This window comes from Cavia porcellus, unplaced genomic scaffold (assembly GCF_034190915.1).
Source record: "Cavia porcellus strain 051 isolate PalLab524CR breed Dunkin Hartley unplaced genomic scaffold, mCavPor4.1 scaffold_25, whole genome shotgun sequence".
Lineage (NCBI taxonomy): Eukaryota > Metazoa > Chordata > Mammalia > Rodentia > Caviidae > Cavia > Cavia porcellus.
In genome coordinates this window covers 30300841-30326819 of record NW_026947508.1, presented here as the reverse complement: position 1 = coordinate 30326819, position 25979 = coordinate 30300841, and the positions used below count along the sequence as shown (strand labels likewise).

Below are 25979 nucleotides of genomic sequence, written 5' to 3'. Positions count from 1 at the left end.
CTAACAAAACCCTGAATAAATAAAGAAGTATAACTTGGAATGTAGCTATTGCAAAGACTCACATTTCAAACACCAATACTGCAAAAACAAAACCAAAAAAAAAGGCCAAATGAGGGACACAAAAACACTCACTGTTAATCTACAATGGGGTAAGAGCTAAATATTAAAAACAACAAAGAATGGGCTGTAGCTCAGCAGCACAGTGCCTGCCTGGCAAGCACAAGGTAATGAGTTCGATTACCGGTACCAAAAACAACAAAGAAAAATGATTGAAAACAGGGACTAAACAAAAACAATTTGAGACAATACTGTAAGCATGACAAAGAATGGGGTGATAAAAAACAACTAGCTTGGGGCTGGGGATTTAGCTCAGCGGCATAAACACCTGCCTTGCAAGTAGGTGGTCGTGAGTTCGATCCCTGGTACCGATAAAAATGAAAAAGACAAAAAAAAAAGTAAAAAAAAACAAAAAAAAAAAAAAACAAAAAAAAAACAACTAGCTTGGTAATTATTTCTTATTTTGTTAACGTCAAAGTAGAAATGACAAACCATGATGATATATGATTATAATTCCAGCTACCCAAAAGCTGAGGCAGGGGGATTGCAAATTCAAAGTCAACCTAGGCAACTTTGGGATCCTGTTAGTTTGTGTCTAAATGTCCCCCAATAGCCTCATGCAGTCATAGAGCGTGGCTTTTTGGAAGTGGCTGGCTCTAGAGTTTGTGATCAATTCATGGTCCAATGCTAGGATTAAGGATGTTGAGTCTGCATCTGTCCTATGTGTGGGTAGCCTGCATACAATATAAGGCATAGAAAGAGATCTGTCTTTTTTTCTTGGTACCGGGGACTGAACTCACCTTGCGCTTACCAGGCAAGCGCTTGAGGCACTGAGCTAAATCCCTGGTGAGGTTTGTCCTTTGCTTGCCTTGTTGCTTTTGCTGTTTTCCAATACCATGAACTGTTGCCCTCTGCTTTATACCACCTTGCCTTGGAACCAGCTGATTACAGACTGAAACCTCTACAAATGTGAGCTTAAATAAACTTTTCCACCCTTACTGGGGGGGGCAGATATTTCGTCTCAGCAACGAGAGACCGTATCTCAAAATAAAAAAGGGCCAGGGGGCGGAGATATATAGCTCAGCAGCACAGTGCCTTCCTGGCAAGTGTGAGGTCGCGAGTTTTTTGTCTTTTTCCTTTTTATCGGTACCGGGGATCGAACTCACGACTGCCTGCTTGCAAAGCAGGCGCTTATGCCGCTGAGCTAAACCCCCAGCCCCCCAGTGATGACAACTCTTAAGTCAACTGAACCCTTTTTGCTTTTTAAGAATGGTTTTTGTTTTATATCGCAATGTTTAAAAAGACTGCGCGCGGGGGGCTGGGGATTTAGCTCAGCGGCATAAGTACCTGCTTGCAAGCAGGCGGTCGTGAGTTCAATCCCTGGTACCGATAAAAATGAAAAAGACAAAAAAAAAAAAAAAAAAAAAAAAAAAAAAGACTGCGCGCAAGGTAAGGAGCGGGAGACTGAGGCAGGAAGGTTGGAGCTGGCCAGGGGCCACCCGCCAAATGTCACCCGGGGGTGCGCGTGGGCGGGGGCAAAGCTTCAGCGCTTGGCTGGCGGTTGGTCCTGCGCTGGCGGTTGGTCCTGCTCGCGGCTAGCAGGACCCCCTAGGTCTCGAGGGACGGATTCTAAACCACTGCACGTTGCCCAGGAGACCCCAGTGATGGCACTGTGGACTCGCCTGTATGGCCGCGTCCTGGAAAGCTCTAAGGTAAGTGGGGCCAGAACTTGTACAGCACCCGGTGAGGTGCTAGAAATCATCGTGGTCAGGTGTGCAGTCGCGGGGATCTCTTGCTGGAGGGTCGCACCTGCCTGGGGTACTACCTGGAAGTCTTCAGCGATCCCTGTCGCCCTCATTAGGCCCGTCTGTCTATGTGACACACTTAATAGCCTCTCATGATCGTACCTCTCACCTTTCCTTCCTAACCATTCTCCACTGTACTGAACTGCTGTATTTCCATTGTGAAGCCTTCTTTTTTTTTTTTTTTTTTTTTTTTTTTTTGTCTTTTTCCTTTTTATCGGTACCGGGGATCGAACTCACGACTGCCTGCTTGCAAAGCAGGCGCTTATGCCGCTGAGCTAAACCCCCAGCCCCCGAGTGATGACAACTCTTAAGTCAACTGAACCCTTTTTGCTTTTTAAGAATGGTTTTTGTTTTATATCGCAATGTTTAAAAAGACTGCGCGCGGGGGGCTGGGGATTTAGCTCAGCGGCATACGGTCGTGAGTTCAATCCCTGGTACCGATAAAAATGAAAAAGACAAAAAAAAAAAAAAAAAAAAAAAAAAAAAAGACTGCGCGCAAGGTAAGGAGCGGGAGACTGAGGCAGGAAGGTTGGAGCTGGCCAGGGGCCACCCGCCAAATGTCACCCGGGGGTGCGCGTGGGCGGGGGCAAAGCTTCAGCGCTTGGCTGGCGGTTGGTCCTGCGCTGGCGGTTGGTCCTGCTCGCGGCTAGCAGGACCCCCTAGGTCTCGAGGGACGGATTCTAAACCACTGCACATTGCCCAGGAGACCCCAGTGATGGCACTGTGGACTCGCCTGTATGGCCGCGTCCTGGAAAGCTCTAGGGTAAGTGGGGCCAGAACTTGTACAGCACCCGGTGAGGTGCTAGAAATCATCGTGGTCAGGTGTGCGGTCGCGGGGATCTCTTGCTGGAGGGTCGCACCTGCCTGGGGTACTACCTGGAAGTCTTCAGCGATCCCTGTCGCCCTCATTAGGCCCGTCTGTCTATGTGACACACTTAATAGCCTCTCATGATCGTACCTCTCACCTTTCCTTCCTAACCATTCTCCACTGTACTGAACTGCTGTATTTCCATTGTGAAGCCTTCTTTTTTTTTTTTTTTTTTTTTTTTTTTTTTTTTTTTTGTCTTTTTCCTTTTTATCGGTACCGGGGATCGAACTCACGACTGCCTGCTTGCAAAGCAGGCGCTTATGCCGCTGAGCTAAACCCCCAGCCCCCGAGTGATGACAACTCTTAAGTCAACTGAACCCTTTTTGCTTTTTAAGAATGGTTTTTGTTTTATATCGCAATGTTTAAAAAGACTGCGCGCGGGGGGCTGGGGATTTAGCTCAGCGGCATACGGTCGTGAGTTCAATCCCTGGTACCGATAAAAATGAAAAAGACAAAAAAAAAAAAAAAAAAAAAAAAAAAAAAAAGACTGCGCGCAAGGTAAGGAGCGGGAGACTGAGGCAGGAAGGTTGGAGCTGGCCAGGGGCCACCCGCCAAATGTCACCCGGGGGTGCGCGTGGGCGGGGGCAAAGCTTCAGCGCTTGGCTGGCGGTTGGTCCTGCGCTGGCGGTTGGTCCTGCTCGCGGCTAGCAGGACCCCCTAGGTCTCGAGGGACGGATTCTAAACCACTGCACATTGCCCAGGAGACCCCAGTGATGGCACTGTGGACTCGCCTGTATGGCCGCGTCCTGGAAAGCTCTAGGGTAAGTGGGGCCAGAACTTGTACAGCACCCGGTGAGGTGCTAGAAATCATCGTGGTCAGGTGTGCGGTCGCGGGGATCTCTTGCTGGAGGGTCGCACCTGCCTGGGGTACTACCTGGAAGTCTTCAGCGATCCCTGTCGCCCTCATTAGGCCCGTCTGTCTATGTGACACACTTAATAGCCTCTCATGATCGTACCTCTCACCTTTCCTTCCTAACCATTCTCCACTGTACTGAACTGCTGTATTTCCATTGTGAAGCCTTCTTTTTTTTTTTTTTTTTTGTCTTTTTCCTTTTTATCGGTACCGGGGATCGAACTCACGACTGCCTGCTTGCAAAGCAGGCGCTTATGCCGCTGAGCTAAACCCCCAGCCCCCGAGTGATGACAACTCTTAAGTCAACTGAACCCTTTTTGCTTTTTAAGAATGGTTTTTGTTTTATATCGCAATGTTTAAAAAGACTGCGCGCGGGGGGCTGGGGATTTAGCTCAGCGGCATAAGTACCTGCTTGCAAGCAGGCGGTCGTGAGTTCAATCCCTGGTACCGATAAAAATGAAAAAGACAAAAAAAAAAAAAAAAAAAAAAAAAAAAAGACTGCGCGCAAGGTAAGGAGCGGGAGACTGAGGCAGGAAGGTTGGAGCTGGCCAGGGGCCACCCGCCAAATGTCACCCGGGGGTGCGCGTGGGCGGGGGCAAAGCTTCAGCGCTTGGCTGGCGGTTGGTCCTGCGCTGGCGGTTGGTCCTGCTCGCGGCTAGCAGGACCCCCTAGGTCTCGAGGGACGGATTCTAAACCACTGCACATTGCCCAGGAGACCCCAGTGATGGCACTGTGGACTCGCCTGTATGGCCGCGTCCTGGAAAGCTCTAGGGTAAGTGGGGCCAGAACTTGTACAGCACCCGGTGAGGTGCTAGAAATCATCGTGGTCAGGTGTGCGGTCGCGGGGATCTCTTGCTGGAGGGTCGCACCTCCCTGGGGTACTACCTGGAAGTCTTCAGCGATCCCTGTCGCCCTCATTAGGCCCGTCTGTCTATGTGACACACTTAATAGCCTCTCATGATCGTACCTCTCACCTTTCCTTCCTAACCATTCTCCACTGTACTGACCTGCTGTATTTCCATTGTGAAGCCTTCTTTTTTTTTTTTTTTTTTTTTTTTTAGCTGTAAACTTAAGTTAGGTTGACTGAACAACCACTGCAGTCCTTGAAAAACATCTCTCTTGAGCCATAGCAAATCCAATTCCTTTCTGTGTTCACTAAATTAAGCCCAAGAATTCAGGCAGGCCTTCCCAGGAGCTGACTGCACACAGTCAATAAGATGTAAGATGTAAGATGCCTGTTGGATTTTGTACTTGTCAGTTTTCCTGGCTGTATACTGCTTCTGTGCTTTTCCTGAAAAAGGATTGAGTGGAATGGGCCCCTACCAGGAAATAGAAAAAAACTAGGTAACAGAAGCGCACTTGTTTTCAAAACTAAAAAGTTTGCTTTTGCAAACAAAACCTCACATGGTTTGCTCTATTCTTTATAGGAGAAATAAGTAGCTCTCTTTGGGCCTTACATCTTCCCAGCGTTGTTGTCTTCTTTAGTGTCTTCATGTGGTGGCTTTCTGCATTTAATGGGTGCCTGGGTGTATCTTCACAGAGTATTTGCATCCAAAGAATAACAGATCTGTGAATAAAGAGATTGTCAGCTTTCCTTTATTAGCTACAGATACTCATAAAGTTGTAGATTTGTGGGAACCTGTATTTTCCGTATAATGACTAGTCCTGTGTTTTTGTTCCAAAATGATGTGTGAGGTGATGCCCACCATCAGTGAAGAAGGCCCTTCAGGAGGAAGTGAAAACCATGGATCTGGCTGCCCTTCACAACCAGATGCAGATTCCCATTTTGAACAGCACATGATGTCCATGCTAGAAGAAACAGACATTGCTCAGAGCACACTGATAGAGACTCAAGAAACATTGGCGTTGACCCAGGGGAAATTACTCGAGGTTGGTCATGAGAGAGATTCGTTGCAGAGACAACTCAATACTGCGCTTCCACAGGTATGTGTGGTTTTCACCTGAAACTACAGGTTTTTTCTGTTACGTGTCTTTCTGTGGTACCATCTTTTGTTTTTGTACCTGTATATTTTGTGTAACCAACCACTTGTCAAATGATAGTTCCTAGTGTTTGTAAGCGCATGCAGAGTTCCTGGGGATTCAGCTACTTAGGGCAAACAAACTAGTGTTCTGTAAAGTCATGTGAAAATATCTTACTACTTTCACTCTTCGCTGAGGAACTGCTAAAGATTTGGGAATGCACTTTGAAGGTTTTTTAAAAAGACTTGAAACAACAACCAAGCGGCATGGTCCTTGGTTTCTTTGATTCTGTTTTGTGAGATCTCTTGCTTAATGTAGGCTTCCCATGGCTTGTATCTCAGGAATTGTATGTGTGTTTAGGATTGTATCTCAAGGATTTGCAGTTTTCTAATGAAATTTAGTAGATAATAATTTTTTTTTTGTTTTTGGTATCAGGAATCGAACTGAGGACCTTGCTCTTGCCAAGCAGATGCTTGTTGCTGCTGAGATATTATCTCTAGCCCTTGAAATTTGGTAGACAAGGATTGATTTCACAGAGAAAAATTTTTACAGACGATCTTTACAGAATACCGGTGTTTGTAAATCACATTTGTAATAAGGGATAGAAAACTGGAAATTTATTCTTTAGGAACTTTCTCCTTTTAGACTAGACTTCTAAGTTTAAAACAACTGGGCTGGGGATTTAGTTCAGCAGCATAAGCTTCTGCCTGGCAAGCATAAAGTCATGAGTTTGATCCCCAGTACCAAAAACAAATATATAAAAGTAAAAACCACCTCAAAGTTGGAAACAACTGTAGTTCTTTCTTTAATTATATTGCATTCAGCCCAGTATCTCAAAACTGCCTCTTGTGGAATTAAATGGAGACTGAATGGCATGCAAAAGGGAGAACATAGTAAAACTAGAAAAATGTAAGGTAAATGGTACACAGCATAGTGGGAGATAAGTAGCTTATTATTTAGGTATTTATAAGCCATCGAGTACCATTTTACTTGTTCATAATAGTTGCCTTTCTGGTCCATTCAGGTAGACCTGAATAAGCATACATCTATGCTGTCATGATGAGTCTGCAGTGATAAATCGGCAAATGAACACTAGCCCTAATGTATTTGTTGGCTATAGTCAATTCTCCTGAAAGATTAATAAGCCAAGCATTTGAATTTCCTTTTTAGAAACAATAATTTGATGTTAGTGCTATATGTTTCTTTTGTTGGTTAGAGAATCAGTAAATTGTTTGCTTTTGTGGAGCATAGGGTTGAAGGAGGGCTTCATTTGTGTTTGCCTAAGTGCTCTGTCACTGAGCTCCATCCCTCCTAGTCACATTAAGATTTTTCTCATTGGAATCTTATAAATGTCAGAGTTTATTTAGGTCAGATTTTACTATAGAAGATTATAAGAACTGGCCAACTTGTATTTGTGTAGGGAGGTAATGGGGAGCAGTTTATGTGAAGGATTTTATAGTATATACAGGTATTTGTAAATTTGTGATGGTTTAGTTTTGTTTTTGTAATATATTGACTATAATTTGAGATATATCTACAGTTTATCTAATACATAGTTAATCTATTCAGTTTTTGGAAAAAACAGGCAGGCAGGACCTGAGAGGGAAGTGACAGGAGTTTTGTAGAGTTGGTTTCAGGCAGTGGGTGTTGTCACACCTGCTGATGAGGTGGTTGCCTGGTGATTTGTTTCTGGGGGGTTCTCAGTGTAGCAGCCTGGAAATGCTTAGTTTAGTGCATAATGTGATGATGCCACCAGGTCCCGTCACCATCTGAGCACCTGATGCAGCATTTCAGAAACACAGAAACCATGAAACAAACTTGTTTTGGTCCTTTTCCTTTCCTGGAATCAGGCTCATCTTTGGTAGTTGTTTGACTAGAGAGGCCTGTCAAGTAAGTGCCCGGTGTACTTTTGGCACATTAGGTAGGCAGGTCAGAATGTGCCCTACTTCTAAAAATGGAAGTAAAAGGCTGGGCATGGTAGTGCATTCCTGGAATCTTCAACCCTTAGGGAGGCCAAGGCAGGAGGATCAAAAATTTGAGCCCAGCCTGAGAAACTTAGCAGTTGTCTTAAATAAAAAATAAAAAGAGAGCAGAGAATGCTCCTCAGAATGAAGGCCCCCAACTATAGCAAATATCAGAAATCTTCTCAGCGAATTTTCCATAGAGCCAACACACTTGAGAAACAGTTCCTACATCAAAATGAAACACTGGAAGCCCCTGCCTAGTTTCCAGTACAGGTGTTTCTCATTTAATTACCTGCTTAATAACTGTTTGGACTTCCCTGCTGCTCAGACTTATGCCTCCTCTTTTTTTGTTTTTTGTAAAGTTCTGCACATCTGGTTCAGAGACTCTCAATGGTTTTTTTTTTTTTTTTTTTTAGTTTGTAATGTTTATACAGTACTATACTTTTTCTGATGGTACTCTATGGTACTGTAGTTTCATGTTCTGTTGTACATTATATACTGCATAGAAGTTGTGCAAATAAAGGCAAAGTCATCAAGTTGGAGTTTCCTTTGACCATTTCTTTGTGCTGAGTGTTGTAATGTATGTACTATATACAGCTCCTCATTTAGCAACTAATTCTTTTAACGCTGTACTGACAGGAATAGGACTTGGTGGTTAAATGAGGAATCCTTGTACCTTTCCTCCAATTCTAACAATGGTCTTGATCTCTCACCATTGATTATTTTTGCTTCTTCTTGACTAAATGAAGTAAAATAGTACCTATATTGTGTTTCTTGGTTGTTTCATTGTTCATGAGATTTACCTGTGTCCTATATTTTTTGCCTATTCTCATCTGTTGTCTGGTAATCCAGCATACCAATATATCAAAATTTGTTCTTTTCTATTCATGAACATTCAGGTTGATTCCAGTTTTTATCAATTCTATCCTGAGTATTCTTGTGTATTATTTCTTTTGTGTATGAGAGTGAAGCTATGGCTGAGCATGGCGGCATATGCCTATAAACTCAGCAGGGCAGAATGTTGAGGCAAGAAGACTGCGAGTTTGCGCCCCTCTTGGGCTTTATACTGAGAACCTGTCTTTTTTGGGGGGCGAGGTAATGGGACTTGAACTCAGGACGTTGTGTTGCCAAACAGGAGTTGTGCCACTAAGCTATATCCCTGGCCCTCGGATCCTTTAAAAAAAAAAAAAAAAAAAGCAGAGAACTGTGGAGTGATAGATATCCCATGCATTTGTTCAGCCTTAAGAGATATTGCTAAAAGTGGCATTGTACTGACACCAACAGCATGTGAGAAGTCAGTGCGCATATCATCTTTACCCCTGACACTGTTCATTCTTTTTTTTTTTTTTTAAACTGGTACCAGGGCTCGAACTCATGACCACCTGCTTCAAGGCAGGCACTTATGCTGCTGAGCTAAATCCCCAGCCCCCATTGTTTATTCTTTTATGTTAGCTTTTCTGGTGCCTATTTAATGGGAGAGGTGACTTAGTGAGAGAGGTACCAGAGATCGAACTCACGACTACCTGCTTGCAAGGCAGGTGCTTTTGCCACTGAGCTAAATGCCCAGCCCCTTATCATGTATTTCATGTATTTCTTTAGCATTGCTACTTCTTCATCTGAGAAGGGTCTGTTCATTTTTGATGCCCATTTTTTGAATTTGGGGGTGGTTCTGTATTTTTGAGCTCCTTATATATTTTAGGCATTAATCCTTTGTCTGAGGAACAGCTGGCAAAAATGTTTTACCATCGCGTGGGTTGTCTCTTCACTCTCTTGGTAGTTTCTCTTGCTTTTCAAAAGATTTTGAATAAGATGCAGTCCAAGTTGTTGATTATTTCTGATAGAAGCTTTGCAATTGGGGTTTTTTTCCATGAGATCTTTGCCTATACCAAAGTCTTCAGTTCTACCTGTCTTCCAGCAGATTGGAGTTGTTTCTATTTTCATATTGAAGTCTTTGAGCTATTTGGATTTTAGCTTAATGCCTGGGAAGGGATATGGGTCTAGTTGTAATCTTTGGCATGTGGAAAGCCAGTTTTTTCCAGCACCATTTCTTAAAGAAGCTATCTTTCTTCCAGTGAGTATGTTTGGCTCCTTTGTCAAAGATAAGATGATTGAGTATGCTGGAGTTGTTTCTACATCTTAAAATCTGTTCCATTGATCCTTGAGTCTGGTTGTTTTGTTTTGTTTTGTTTTGTTTTGCCAGTTTTTATCACAATAACTTTGTAGTATAATTTGCAGTCAAGGATTGATTGGATTCCTTTCTGGTTTTGGTATCAGGATAATACATGCTTCCAGGAATGAATTTGGGAGTATGGCTTCTCTTTCAATTTCTTAAAAGAGACTGAAGTAGTAGTATTAGGTTTTCTCTAAATTTCTTGTGGTGTTCAGCAGTGAATCTGTCAGGGCCTAGGGTTTTCTTTATTGATGGGTTTTTAATTACATCTTCACTTTCACTGACAGATACTGATTTATTTAGAATTTTTATACCTTCTTGATTCAGCTGTGGTAATTCATATGTAACTAGGAATCTGTCTATTTCTTCTTTGTTTTCTATCTTACAATACACATTCTCAAAGTAGGTTTGGTTTTGAGGATCTTCTGAATATCTGTAGGGCTTCTTGTGATTTCCACCTTTTGATTCCCAATTGTATGTGTTTGGGTCTTTTTTGTTTTTAATAAGGTTGGCTGAGAGTTTGTCAAGTTCATTTAATGTAACACAGAACTCTTTGTTTCATTGATTCTTTGTATTATTTTGTTAGTCTCCATTGCTTTAACTTCTGCTCTGTTCTCTATAACATCCTCCTTTTTACAAGCTTTAGGCATGACCTGCCCTTGATCTAAAAGCTTGAGGTTCAACAGTAGGTTATTTGAGCTTGCTCTGTTTTTCAGCTATGGGTATTCAGTGCTGTAAATTTCCCTCCTAGGACTGCTTTCATTGTGTTCCTTATGTTCTGTTACAATGTATTGGCATTATCATTTAATTATAGATACTATTTAATTTCATCTATAACCCATTGGTTATCCAGGAAGGTATTATTGAATATCTATATGTTTATGAATCTTGTAGTTGGCCATTGATTTCCAGTTTCACTGCACTGTGGGCTGATAATATGTCTGGAATAATTTCAACTTCTTTCCATTTCTTTAAGCATGTTCTGTGAGCTACAGTGTGTCCTATTGTGGAGAAGGTTGCATATGCAGCAAAAAGAATGTGTCCTCTGATGTTCTGGTGTGGAATACACTGTAGAAATCTGCTAAATCCGTTTGTTTAACGATTTGGTTCAGTTCTGACATTACATTGTTGATTTTCTTGTTTAGTTGATCCACCCATTTGTGACAGTGGGATAGTGAATTCCCTGTTATAAATGTATTAGCGCATATTTTGCTTATCATGTCTATTAATATTTGTTTGTATAGTTGGGTTTTCCATGGTTGGCATTTGGTGCATATATATTTATGACTGTTATCATTTCCTCTTGGATTGTTCCCTTTACAAGGATACAGTGACCTTTGTCTCTTAATCAGTCTTGGCTTGAAATCCCTTTGTCTGCAGATAGAATAACTACCCCTGCTTTTTTCCAGGTTCCTGTTACATGAGTATTGTTTTCCATCTTTTGACCTTTCAGTCTGTGAATTTCTTTTTGAATAAAATGTGTTTCTTGTATGCAGCATATTGTTCGATCCTGCTTTTTGATCCATTCTGCCAGTCTGTTTCTTTCGTTGGGGAACTGAGGCCATTAACATTGATTATAACTGATATGTATTGACTTATCTTTTCATGTTTATTCTCTTATCATTGGTTCTCTTTTTCCCTCCTCTGAATTGCTTGCCTTGCCTGGTTGATTGATTCTGTTGTTCTTCATGGAGTTGTAGTCCTTAATATCTCTTTCAGGAATGTCCATCAGAACATTTTGGTGTGCTGGTTTGGTGTTCGTGGGTTTCCTCAGGTGTTCTTTATCATGGAAAGTTTTATTCATTAATTTTGAAAGTTAGTTTTCCAGTGTAAATCAATCTAGTTTGGAGGTTGTTTTCTAGGGCTTGAAAGGCTTCACTCCAAGCTCTCCTTAACTTGAGCATTTATGTTGAGAAGTCTGCTGATTCTGATGGGCTTTTCTTTATAAGTGATTTGTTTCTTTTCTCTAACAACTTTTAATAATCTGTTCTTGTGGTGAATTTGTGGAATTTTGAGTATTATATGCCTTGGTATAGATTGTTTTTGTAGTGGTGAATTGGAGTTTTTATAATGGCTAATTTCTTCACTTATCTCTGTGTTGAATTTTTTACCCTGCTTGGGAATTTTTCTCCCATTACTTTTGTGAACAAGTTTAAGCAATTTGTGGTATCTCCTGCTTTTTCATTGACTCCAGTCAATCTTACATTATTCCTCTTTGCATCATTTAGTGGCCACTGGATTGACTTTTTTTTTTTTGGTCCTTTGCTTCTTTTAAGAAATCTTTCTTTCCATGATTGCTAACTGTAATTCATCTTCTATAATCTCCTGGATATCTGTTTGAATCTATTTCTTCTTGGTTCCTCTCCCCCCAAACCCATTTTATTTTGAGAAAAAAAAAAAACTAAAACAAAAATTTCAAAACAGCAATCAGGGCAACAATGGCACATACATTATTCATTATCATCCCCAAATCATTCACTCAGAGCACAATATTTCTTTCCTGTGCTAGGCATTCATGGTCTCCATTATTTCCCTAAGCTCTTTATTTATCTTTTTATCCATATAGTTCTAGAGTCACTCACCATCTCTGTAGTTATCTAAGAAATTATTTCTGTTTTTATTTTTATAGAGCTTTGTTCATCTGCTTATTACAGGATCTCGCCATGCAGTTCAGGCTGGCTTTGAACTCGTGTAGTACATGTTGGCAGTTCTCCAGGCTCAGATTCCCAAATGCTGGGATTACACTCTGCACCACCATGCTTGGCTGTTCAGTTTTATAATAGATATTGCTGTAACATCCTTGTCATCATGGGAATATTAGAGAGTAGGTGGTTATCAGGGCCCTTTGTTCTATAGTGTCATGCTTTAAATCGCATGTGTTCAAACAGAATGTGCTCTTTGAGTAGTAATTTATAGTGTTTTCTAGTAAATCTTGGACAACTTAGATTTAAATTTGTGATAAAAGATTATTTGATTTCCAGTTATATTTCCTCTAAATCCTGTCTCCCTTATTTCTGTCTTGTCCTTTGTATTGTAATATATTTGCCTGAGTAGATCCTTGAATTTTTAGCTTTAAATCGTGTCATAAATCTGGTGTCTATTTCTATGCATGCGTCTTGTCAGCCTAGCAACTTAAGGAACTATCATAGAAAGGCAAATTTTCCAGTAACTGAGCATACCTTTGTATCTTCCTAATGCATGGAAGAGTATAGTATGTCACACATAAGTGTAATGTTGTCAATATATTGTAATGAATAACTGATGTTTCATTGGAAATGTTTAAACTGACCTGCCACATCACAAGTTACTGTTCTCTTGGCAATCAGCCATCCATGGAACATGGGGACAGATGTCAGTGCTTGCTATACTCAGAGCTTTTGCCTCTAACCATTGCATGCGTGTGTATAATAGATGGAAAATTTAGGATTTGAAAGGAGGGAATGATTGAAGCAGAGCCATAGGCTTTAGATTGAGGAAAAACAGTTTTCTCTGATATGGAAGGCTAGAACTTAGTAAGCACTGCTCTCTGCCGGGTGCCAAACTCAGTACTTGGCCATTTTTTTGCTATATTTAGTCCACAAGCACATCCCCGTGAGAAACCAGTTGCTGTGCTTGCCCCCAATTACAGATGTGGAAACTGAAATTTAGATCACATGATGTGCAGAGCAGGTATAAGTTAAGTCTGTTTTGATTCCAAAACCAGGACCATTTCTCCCTTGGGCCTGGATTTTTCAAGATGTTCTGATCTGCTGACAGTCTCCCTCTCAGAGGAAACCTTGGAAGTAAAAGCGGTGCCCTGGAAGCAGTGGGGATTGCGGAGTTTTCTTTCTGTCAGTCTAGAAGCTCCCCCCAATGCCTGCTGCCTCTGGCCCTGTGCCATGCCCACTTCATGCTTCCTGCCTTCCTGGTGGTGCACTTGTGGGGCAGTGCTGCTGCAGGTGCCAAGTGGTGATTGTCCTCAGCAGCTGTGTGTGAGCTTCTCTATGTGGCTGAGCAGAAGTGTAATTTAGTAAGGACACAGGTACAGATCCTCACTCTGTTGCTGATTAGTTCCTGGCCTGGGAGCTGTTCCTTGGCCCAGTGGAACCATGGCTTGCTCTCTTGTAAGTGAGGTAGTGATCCACACAGTAGTGCTGCTTGGAATGGCCCTGATCTGTGCCCGCCCAAAGTGAGATGCCGCGCTTTCACCAGCAGCCGGCCTCAGAGCTTACCTCTGTTCAGTGGACTTCAGTGTGGTTTGGATATTTTGGTTTTGGCAGTAAGAATTTCTCAGCAAAGGAAGCAGTCTGTTGACTTAGACTCAGACACTGTGGCCTCCTCTTGTTCACTAGTCATCTCTCCTCAGCATGCAGCCTGGTGACTTAGAGGAGACTTGCTCTGGGCTGGCTATGAAAATTAGCCTAGCAATGAGTCTAAGGACAGCAAATATGGACCAGACAAAGACTGGTATGGGATGGTTACTTTTACACTTTAGTTTTACCTGGCAGAGCGAGGTGACTTCTTGGCACTTGTAGAAAGGTCTGAGACAAGGCAGTGGGTCCTAGCCTTGGGTTTCCTCTCACAAGAGAACAGAGGCAGAATGAAGGCCTGGTTCAATGAGCGTAGAACGCTCTGGGCAGAGCGGGGCCAATGTAGGGGAGTCTTGGTGCAAGAATCTCTTTTTGTGGGTGGAGCATAAGTATAGTGCCTTACCTCTTCTTTTTTCTTTTCTATTTTAACAAATGATTGTTTTAACCTGAAATTTTAAATGATGCCTGGTAAACAACATGGTCTTAAGTTTGATTTTTGGGTCCCTCCCAAAAATAGTTTTGAACTTTTATGATTCTTGTTAGTAATTTCAAGCATGATGGCCTTCTTTAGAGATGAGATTGCTGGACGTTAAACACGGGGCCTTGAACATACTAAGTAAGCATGCTCTGATTACCCCAGCCCACAGCAGTCTTGTTTTGTTACTACAATTAGAAATGAGAGTCAGACAAGGTGGTATATGCCTGTAATCCCAGCACTCAGGAGGCTGATACAGGAGGACTGCTGGAGTTTGAAGCCAGCCTGGACTACAGTGTGAGTTCATGGCCAGCCAGAACTGTATAATGAAACCTTATCTCAAAAAAGAGAGAGAAAGATACAGAATTTGTCTGTTTATCTGTTAAGATTATATCATATGTTATATATCCTAATTTAAGATTGTATCCTAAGTTAACATTGTATCCTATGTGATTTTAGACTTGCAGCCTCTAGAACTGTCAGAAATAATTATCTGTTGTTTATTAATACCCAGCCTATGACTATGGTAGTTTTTTTTTTTTTATAGTAGCTGGAAGTGACTGGGAGAGGGAGACTGCTAACAACATAAAGCCTCCTCATCTAGATGAGCATGAAACTAGATTCCACAGTGCTTAAAAATAGATAATACTAAGACACGCTTACAGAGATGACTACTCACAAACAGGTGCCTATTTCACTCGATCACAAATGGGTGGAGAATCTGCCAAAACTGCCAAAATAAGTGAGCATGATACTTAGAGACAGATTAACATCCATAGTAACAGGGACTGGCGGTAAAACGAAGCAGGTATGACAAAAAAACAACTTGGAATCTAGTAAATGAAACAGACCTTAGCTAGAATGATACAGTCTGTTGTGGACATGGTCAAAGACGGAGCATTGGCAGTAAGTCACCAAAGGTGAGCCAGATTGCAGCAAGAGAGACAAAATGAGAAAAATTCAAGGCCCTCAATTCAGGCAGGCCTAGAGCCAGGCCCACCTATTGATGTGATAGGTGTGTGAATAGAATTGATTTGATTTTTGACTTAGAGTAACTAGAGTCTACTTTTCTTCTACCTGCCCCAGAATCTTTCTGATAAAAGATTCCATTAGAGAGAGGGCACACTCTGTCAGGAATGGTACTTATTAGGTGACCTGACAGTGAGCTCTTGCTTATCACCATGGCCAATGCCAGTTAGTACCTCGATCAGGGCCGTGTTGGCATCTACAGGAGAAATCTGTACCACAGGGAAGAGCTCACACTTAGTAGAGAACATGACAGAAGTCTAGATGGCCGGCTGGCCAATACCCTTTCCCCTACTGCTTCGCATCCACAAGTCCCATTCCTGAAGGTTGGCTTTGGGCCTATGAAGATGTCTCAACACTGGCTGGAACTCTGTCAGGTTTTAAGACACATTTGGATGATTTTTACCTGGTTGGCAGGCAGGAGCAAGCAGACCCTATGTTAGTGGCCTTGGTGAGGGGGCATTTGAGTGTGAGGAGACAATCCTGCATGGCAGGTCCAGGGAGCAGAGCCTGTGTTGTTGGCCTGGGGAAAGGACCTTACCTTGCTGGCCTGGGGGAAGAAGGGGCCTTCAGTTGGTCTGGATATGAGAATCATGTGTTGCTAGCTGGGAAAGAGAAGGCTCTGCTGGCCTGGGGAGAAGAATCTCTATGTTGTTATCTGGGGAGCCACCATGGTTTTGGCCTGGTGAAGGGCCCTGTGTTTTTGGCTGGAGGAGTCCGCTATGCTGAGCTGGGTGGGGGAGGCAAATAGAAGTCCTAATTCAAATACCATGGACTCCTGGCCTTATTCCTGATATTTCTTGAATAGATAATTTCCTCATTTACTGTTATCCTTTGAGCCATTTCCAGAAGCTTTGAAGAGTGATTTTCATCATTTCAGGTCTCCCTGGGGAGCAGGCTGCAAAGTTCCTGCCAGGCTAAGTTCGGCTCACCCACAGTCATGAGTTTTTGGAGAAGAAAAGCTAGTTTAAAAGAAATTTTGCTCTTTTCCAGTGCTTTCTGTGGCAGTGTCATCTCTATTTCTCTCTCACTTTACTTGCCCAATCTCACTGTGGCTCACATAGGCACATGAGTCGTGGTCTGGTTAAAGCAGACTTCATGGGCCTGTGCTTTCTGTGATGAGATTGACTGTGAGCTGCAAACAATTGCTACCAGTGCCCTGTAAGAGCACCGCCTGTGTTAAACTAGCTTTCTAGAATTATCTAGCTCAAGCACATGTTCTTTTGAAGGACTGATTATTTATCCGGTAGATCTTTATTCTTGTCTTTTAAAGGAAAAGCACCTAAAGCCAGAAACACTGGCAGATGATTTTACTTATTTCAGAGTTGCTTTGCTCCAAATTCACATTGCTCAATTCAGTTCATTTGTGGTATCTGTGAACCGGTGTCATAACACAAGGTTTAGCACAGAACAGTGCTGCAGGACTCCTGCAGCTTCTCTCTGCCTTTTGCAAGATCTCCTACACTGCTGCATGCATAGTGTTTTGAGAATGCCTTTACAGAGAATACAAAAGGCTTCCTAGTCCTAGCAGTAAGCCCATTCTTCATAGTTGACTTTGCTCCAATGATTCAGGGAGACTATAGGGACTAAGGGAAAATCAGAATAGAGAGGGGACTAGAATTGGATAGTGACCTTCTAGGCCTTTTTTCCTTGATCTCTCTAAGGGCTCTAGGTCTCAGATCTGTGACTGACTTACAAATGTCTTCAGATGCTTCATTTTGGGATGCCAATTGAGGAAAATGCTTTTATTTCCTGAAGTCTAAAGAGGTGGACCTGGACACTCATTATCCCCTGCTGTGCTTTCAGCAGTGCCAGGGTGGAGGGAAGTCAGATGGCCTGGGTTAGACTCTCATTCCATTGGGAATACCTATGTCACCTTACGGCAAATGGTTGATCTCCATTTCTCTGGAGGAGAATGGGAATCCTTTGCCATGTATCTTGAGATTGGGTTGCCTGTGTGTGTGGACTATGAGGCCAATGGAAGTCTTGCCTAAGAGGTTTTTTTTTTTTTAAAATTTATTCATGTATGTGTTGATTTATTCCTTTACTTTGCTGCTTTGCAGGAGTTTTCAACGCTTGCAAAAGAGCTCAACATTTGCAGGGAACAGCTGCTTGAGAAGGAAAAAGAAATTGCTGAGCTGAAAGCAGAAAGGAACAACATGAGGGTCAGTGGAGCTCTGGTTTAAGTGTTTTGTGCTTTTTCCTTCTGTAGAGTGTGTTCAGTATTAAATGTTGCTTAAAATTTGTGATAGAAGGCAAAGCATGGTGGCATATGCCTTCAATCCCAACATTCTGAGCCAGGAATGTCTTGAGTTAGAGGTCAGCCTGGGCTAGCTAGTAAGTCCTCAAGCCAGCCTAGACTACAAAATGAGACCTTCTTGTTAATAAAAGAAATTAGTGATGGAAATTCATGACATTCGAATACAATTGAGGGAAATTTACCTAACTCTACTGAATTGTAGGAATTTGAACTTGTTTGACCATGAGATTATGAAGGATTTGAATGTGAAATTGAAGGTGCTCTTTACACGCCCCCTTTGGCCTGGTTTCAGCTGTTCCTGGAACATCTGGAGTTCCTTGTCTCCAGGCATGAACGCTCTCTCGAAACGACTGTGATGAAGCGGCAGGCGCGGTGTCCTGCAGGTGTGTCCACAGAGATGGAAGTGCTAAAAGCACTGACATTCTTATTTGACCACCACAAGACCCTGGACGAAGAGGTACATGAGCTACACTAGTGGTTCTGGGTTCTTACACTTGCTGGGTTCATGGCAGACTTTGCATGTGTTTGTTTACCTTTAAGGTTTGCTAAGTTTTTGAGTTCTTGTAAACAGACTTTCTGTATTAAAAGGCAATGTTCTGCATAATCAACAAACACTAACTGGAATGTGAGTCTTCAATTGATTATTTCTGAATATTGACTGCCCATTAAGAACTGGATAGTGTTCATTTATTTAGGAACAAGAGTTTCCTGGCCTTAATATTTAAAGCCATTAACAAGGACATTTTCTTGACAGTACTAGCAATGAAAGACATTGAAAGTACTTTATTATATGCCTTTCATCAATATCAGGATAACTATATGGAAAGTGTGCGTATGCATATAAAAACTCAACTCTTTTCAGGTGCGAGAGCAATTACGTGTAGCACTGCAAAGGTGCAGCTTGCTGGAAGAGGAACTGGGCGCCACACAGAAGGAGGTAATTGTGGGACATCATCCTAGCCCTGAAAAGGGAAAATTATTTTATTTTAATCTCTTAAAAAACAGTGTGAAGCCTGTAATACTATTGGATTAGATTTTTATTTCAGATTGCAAGAATCTCTAAATTTGTTGTCAAGCAGTCAGTACATTCTGTTTCTAGTAATCTGGTTCTGCTATGGATGGTCAGCTTTGGCATGTACTGTCTTTTTTATACTATGTTCAGCACTGTAGAATTATGTTTTTCCAAATGGAATTTTGCTGTCTTTACTCATTACTCTTCCATAAGTTATTGTAGTCTCATACTCAGTTTTCGATTGTAGCTAATGACTCTTAAAAAACAGAATAATGAGAAAAAATCACCAAGAGATGGAGTGCTTGACCATGAACAAGAAGAAACACCAAGCACTAATGGAAAGGTAAGTCCTTGAGATCTCTCTTTGTTCTGTTGCTGATTTCTTATATTTTGTGGTTCGTGCGTGTGTGATGCTGTTTGGATGCTGTTGCTGGAATGGCCTGCTTCCAGCTAAAGTGATTGTTGAGAGTCCTATCATCCAACAGATGGCATAAATCCATTTTGATAGTCCCTATGTTCAAAAGTATTTTATTTGGTAGTACACTAAGGTTATTTAAGAGTGTCCATTTTACCCATCAGAGATCTTCTGCTGGCTCCTTAAGCCATGAGGAAGACCTTGCCAAAATAATTGTGCTCCAAGAAGTCATACACAAACATTCAAAAGAGCAGAGTCAGATGAAGGAGCTCCTGGCTGCACTTTCCAGCCATGTGTCAGAGCTGCAAGAAAATCTTGACACAGCAAGAAAGGATCTCATCAAGTCTGAAGAGATGAACAAGAAATTGGAACGAGATGTTCATGAAATAAGTGATAAAAATTACAGGGTTGTCATAATGTTGAGTGCTTGGAGTGTTAAGGATAATGATTCCTTTTTTTTTTTTTTTTTGTCCTTTCCTTGGTCGGTTATTTTCAGCATTTGCACTGTTGAATGAGTATAAATATGAATAATACAACACAGTATTGCTGTCAGATCGTGACATACCGCCTCCCCCTGGTTGAGAAATTTCTCCTTTTCTGTGGTCTTTTAAAAAGGTAGAGGAGAACTTGCCCAGCTTTTCCCACTTAGTTTATGGGAGTTTGTCCTCCACCCTCATGTGGATTCTTCATCTTTGCAGCTTCTTGGCTGTCATCATGTGTTCTTCTTTATGTTCAGCTTCTCAAGTACATGCACTCCTTAAACAAGGATTTTCAGTACTAGTTGTGCTTTGAGTTCGCTAAAGAGATGTGAGTATTCTCTGGGACTGTGGCAAAGGGAGCATTATCAGGTGTCTTCTAATTTTTTCATATTTTTCCTCAGGCACAGAGGTATGGTATTGAATTTTGGATGTTACATCAGCTCTAATGTGTGAATAGTTTTTGGGTAGTTAAGGCTTTGTGCTTATCTTGCCTATGAGATCTCATTTCATGTGAAATTGTATTTACAACATTCTGCTTTGCACCTGTACTTGTATCTTTGGTTTTATTTCTCTTGCTATACATTTTACTTTTTAGTGGCATTCTTAGCCAGAATATAATCAAATTAAGCAAGTCATTTTAGTGGAATGTTCAGTGTCAGCAGTCTGTTTTGTGACATTTGGATGTATTTATAATTTATACTGTTAACTAACTGAGCAATATTTTTCTTTTCTTTTCCTGTTTTTTTTGGGCATATTGGGTTTGAACCTAGGGTTTTTCACATACGAGGCAAGCACCAAACCACTCACCAAACCATTTTCTTTTCTTTTTTCTTTTCTTTTGGTACTATGAATTGAACTCATGATGTTCTGCTTGACAGGCAAGTGCTATGCCATGGAGCTATATCCCTGACCCTTTTTCTTCTTTTCAAACTTATTTTATTTATTAGTGTTTGGTTTTTTGAAAAAAGGATCTTGTGGTGTAATTCAAGCTGGCCTTGAACTCATGGCAGTTCTCCTGCCTCAGCCTCTCACATGCTGGGATTACAGACATGTGGCACCAAGCCTGGCATTGTATTTTCATCTTTTTGACAATCTCATTTATCAGTTGTGTCCTTCTTTCCAGTATTTGTAAAAGAAGTGCAGCAACACATCTGTAATCCCAGCTACTTGTGGACTGAAGTGGGAGGTTTGCCAGTTTAAGGTCAGCCTGGGCAATTTAGGAAGACACTGACTCAAAAAGAGCTGAGTATCCCAAGCATAGTGGGTGAACCCTATCTTTCTAGCTACCCAGGAGACTGAGGCAGACAATCATAAGTTCAAGGGTAGGCTGCCCAATTTAGCAAGACCTTGTTTTGAAATTAAAAGGAAAAAAATATGGGACCATAGCTCAGTGTTAGAGTACCCCTGCCTTCTATTCCCAGTACCACACACAACCACGGAGGAAAACTCTTTCTTCCTGGTTCTCTAATTCAGCATGCTGGCTGACGGTCTGTGTGCTTCCATTGTTGGTTTTGATTTCTTATGCCACCCTTGTGTTTGTTTTATTTTAACCATCTCCAGATTCAATTCTAATCCAGGCCTCAGGTCCCTATCAATTTGTAGTTTGTCCATGAAGCTCCCCTCTCAGCCCCTCCCCATTCTATGATGGCTCTGCACAGCTAACCAGGCAAGCACGTGTGAGTCTGAGCTGGATTATGACTGATTAGTGGGGCTTGGGGTTTTTGTCATTAAAAATGTATTTTGCTCAGTAGTGATCAATTATATTTAATATATAATTTGTCAATGTGGTTACAAGCAAGATATAATTGGTTGAATGTTTTTCCTTAGATTGTACAGGATCTGCATGATTCATGAGTGAAGTATTTCCTAGGTTAAAAAATAATCTGGGCTCACTGCAGTGGCACATGCCTGTAATGCCAGCTACTGGGGAAGCTAAGAAGGAGGATTTTAAGTCTGAGGCCAGCATGAGAAGTTTAGCAATGTGCTATGTCAAAATAAAAATATAAACGTGGCTGGCAGTGTAGTTTGTTGAGTGGCCCAGCTGGATTCAACCCTGCATACTGCAGGAGCAAGGGGAGGGGCCACTGCTGAGTGTAAAATTTATGGGAACTTTATACAGACAATACGAATCAGATTTTATTGATTATAATCAGAATTCTAAATCTCATCAACTTATAGGGCATATGCTATAGTCTTTAATGGACTACTTTTTAATTAAAATGCCTCCTATCTAGTACTGTGCTAGCTTTTATTGTTACGTATTTTAGGATGCCTAGCTTTCTTTCTTTTTTTTTTTTCCATTCCATTCCACTCCTTTGTATTCCACAGTATCTCGGATGGAATCTAGGCCTGTGCACTGAGATACACACATGACCCTTTTTTTTTTTCAGTATTATTTTTTATTGTGAGACAGGATCGTGCTAAATCACCAAGATGAGCTCAAACTTGGCAGCCTTCCTGCCTCAGCCTACCAGAGTGCTGTGATTTCATGTGTATGCCACTGCACGAGGGATAAATGATATATTTTAGGAAGTTGTAAATCATATTCTAGGTGAAGATTTTACTGCATTGCACAAAAAATGATTAACTAAAAATAAGTTTGTTCAGTTTTTTGTGTTTTTCTGAGACAGGATGACACCATGCAGTTCAGGCTGGCTTTGAACTCATGTAGTGCAGGTTGGCAGTTCTCCAGGCTTAGCTTCACAAATGCGGGGATTACAAGTCTGCACCACCATGCCTGGCTCTTCAGTTTTATAATAGATGTTGCTGTAACATCCTTGTCATCATGGGAATATTAGAGAGTAGGTGGTTATCAGGGCCCTTTGTTCTATACAGTGTCTTGCTTTAAATCGCATGTGTTCAAATAGAATGTGCTCTTTGAGTAGTAATTTATAGTGTTTTCTAATAAATCTTGGATAACTTAGATTTAAATTTGTGATAAAAGATTATTTGATTTCCAGTTATATTTTCTCTAAATCCTGTCTCTCTTATTTCTGTCTTGTCCTTCATATTGTAATATATTTGCCTGAGTAGATCCTTGAATTTTTAGCTTTAAATCGTGTCATAAATCTGGTGTCTATTTCTTTGCATGCGTCTTGTTAGCCTAGCAACTTAAGGAAACATCATAGAAAGGTAAATTTTCCAGTAAGTGAGCATAGCTTTGTATCTCCCTAATGCATGGAAGAGTATAGTATGTCACACATAAGTGTAATGTTGTCAATATATTGCAATGAATAAGTGATGTTTCATTGGAAATGTTTAAACTGACCTGCCACATCACAAGTTACTGTTCTCTTGGCAATCAGCCATCCATGGAACATGGGGACAGATGTCAGTGTTTGCTTCACTCAGTGCTTTTGCCTCTAACCATTGCATGCATGTGTATAATAGACATAGAATTTAGGATTTGAAAGGACGGAATGATTGAAGCAGAGCCATAGGCTTTAGATTGAGGAAAACTAGTTTTTTCTGATATGGAAGGCTAGAACTTAGTAAGCACTGCTCTCTGCCAGGTGCCAAACTCAGTGCTTGGGCATTTTTTTGCTATATTTAGTCCACAAACACATCCCTGTGAGAAACCAGTTGCTGTGCTTGCCCCCAATTACAGATGTGGAAACTGAAATTTAGATCACATGATATGCAGAGCAGGTAGGAGTTAAGTGTGTTTTGATTTCAAAACCAGGACCATTTCTCCCTTGGGCCTAGATTTGTCAAGATGCTCTGATCTGCTGGGAGTCTCCCTCTCAGAGTAAAACTTGAAAGTAAAAGCAGTACCCTGGGAGCAGTGGGGATTGTGGGGTTTTCTTTCTGTCCATCTAGAAGCTCCCCCTAATGCCTGCTGCCTCTGGCCCTGTGCCATGCCCGCTTCATGCTTCCTGCCTTCCTGGTGGTACACTTGTGGGGCAGTGCTGCTGCAGGTGCCAAGTAGTGATTGTCCTCAGCAGCTGTGTGTGAGCTTCTCTATGTGGCTGAGCAGAAGGGAAATTTACTAAGGACACGGGTACAGATCCTCACTCTGTTGCTGATTAGTTCCTGGCCTGGGAGCTGTTCCTTGGCCCAGTGGAACCATGGCTTGCTCTCTTGTAAGTGAGGTAGTGATCCACACAGTAGTGCTGCTTGGAATGGCCCTGATCTGTGCCCGCCCAAAGTGAGATGCCACGCTTTCACCAGCAGCCGGCCTCAGAGCTTACCTCTGTTCAGTGGACTTCAGTGTGGTTTGGATATTTTGGTTTTGGCAGTAAGAATTTCTCAGCAAAGGAAGCAGTCTGTTGACTTAGACTCAGACACTGTGGCCTCCTCTTGTTCACTAGTCATCTCTCCTCAGCATGCAGCCTGGTGACTTTGAGAAGACTTGCTCTGGGCTGGCTGTGAAGATTAGCCTAGCAGTGAGTCTAAGGACAGCAAATATGGGCCAGACAAAGAGCGATATGGGATGGTTACTTCTTCATTTCAGTTTTACTGGGCAGACTAAGGTGACTTCTTGGCACTTGTAGACATGTCTGAGACAAGGCAGTGGGCCCTAGCCTTGTGCTTTCCTCCCACAAGAGAACAGAGGCAGAATGAAGACCTGGTTCAGTGAGCCTGGAAGGCTCTGGGCAGAGCAGGGGCTAGTGTAGGGGAGTCTTGGTGCAAGAATCTCTTTTTGTGGGTGGAGCATACGTATAGTGCCTTACCTCTTCTTTTTTCTTTTCTATTTTAACAAATGATTATTTTAACGTGAAATTTAAATGATGCCTGGCAAACAATGTCCTAAGTTTGATTTCTTTTTCCCTCCCAAAAAGTTTTTTTGAACTTTTATGATTCATGTTGTTGATTTCAAGCTTGATGGACTTTTTTAGAGATGAGATTGCTGGCGGTTAAACACAGGGCCTCAAACAAGCTAAGTAAGTGAGCTCTGGTTACCCCAGCCCCCGACAGTCTTTTGTTTTGTTACTACAATTAGAAATGAGAGCCAGACAAGGTGATATATGCCTGTAATCCCAGCACTCAGGAGGCTGATAAGGGAGGACTGCTGGAGTTTGAAGCCAGCCTGGGCTATCATGTGAGTTCATGGCCAGCCAGAACTGTATAATGAAACCTTATCTCAAAAAAAAGAGAGAAAGATACAGAATTTATCTGTTTATCTGTTAAGATTATATCCTAGCGGGCTGGAAGTTTAGCTCAGCAGCATAAACGCCTGCCTTGTAAGCAGGCAGTCGTGAGTTCGATCCCCAGCACCAATAAAAAGGAAAAAGACAAAAAAAAAATTATATCCTAAATGCTCTCAGCTCACACTAGTCTAGGTGGTCTTCAGTGAGCTGCTACAGGACTATAATGGAATCTGTATCCTTTATACCATTGTACAGATAAATAAATTAACTATTCACCACTTGTTGTTCACCATGAATGTTTCATGAAATCTAGTCCTGCTTCAAAACCCGAAAATAACAACCTTCTAAACAGGGCCTAACCAGACCCTGAAAGAGTTCACATATGCACTATTTCCACAGTCCTGCCTTCTTCAACACATAGGCATACTCATGGGCCATCCCCTAAAAGAAATCCCAGGGTCTGCGTGACCCTCTTTTAATAATATACCCAGGATTATTATTATTTTTTTATTTAAGGAGAAAAAGAAAAAAAAAAAACAGAAAAAGGATACAAGTGATACAGAATTTCAAAAAAAAAATAAACAGTAGGAAGTCACTAGTTAATAGATTACATACTGTCATCTTAGAAATGGTTGTTCAGATTACAAAATTAAAGCATATAAAGTAGACATTCAAACTGTGAGACTACAAACAATTCTGTTCAATGATCCCACAAAAACTTAGCAATATGGTTATCTATCTTATACACTTAAATATACATGCAATTATATCCTTTAGAGCACTTTCTTTTCCTCTCTTTTTTACTATGACAATTATACATTTTGGGTTTTATTACTCCCACGTTCTTATTACTTTCTATTTGAAGAGAATAAAATCCAATGTGACATAACAAAACAGAGTCAGTCAAATCAAAAGAATGGATATAGTACATAATATAAAAACGGAAGACAAAGTGATGATCATTGGTTACCATAATGCCTCTTGCTATCTTAAAAAGAATTGCCTATATCATCAGTTATAATAAAACTGAAAACATTAAAGAACAAAACCAATAAAAGCAAAACATTGGAGACATTGCAGGACTTCAAAAAAAGATAATATGCAAACCCAAAACCCAGGATTATTTTATGAAGCCACATGGAAGTAGGGTTTTAGGCTGCATGCAAATGCTTCTGCTCATAACATTTGGTCCACACAGTGAGAAACAGAAGCCACACACATGCATATTTGGGTCTT

At 41.4% G+C, this 25979-nt stretch overlaps 1 protein-coding gene across 1 annotated transcript in view; it reads left to right on the top strand.

Moving 5' to 3' along the window:
* The first annotated feature begins 4073 nt into the window (after positions 1–4073).
* Positions 4074–25979, top strand: part of LOC106027851 (liprin-alpha-1-like) — a 91507-nt gene continuing 69601 nt past the window's right edge. The window contains exons 1-5 of the mRNA XM_063235124.1: positions 4074–5527; positions 17551–17652; positions 18040–18204; positions 18610–18684; positions 19007–19102. Coding sequence (XP_063091194.1) covers positions 5267–5527; positions 17551–17652; positions 18040–18204; positions 18610–18684; positions 19007–19102 — 699 coding nt within the window. The 5' untranslated portion in view covers positions 4074–5266. The remainder of the gene's footprint in view (positions 5528–17550; positions 17653–18039; positions 18205–18609; positions 18685–19006; positions 19103–25979) is intronic.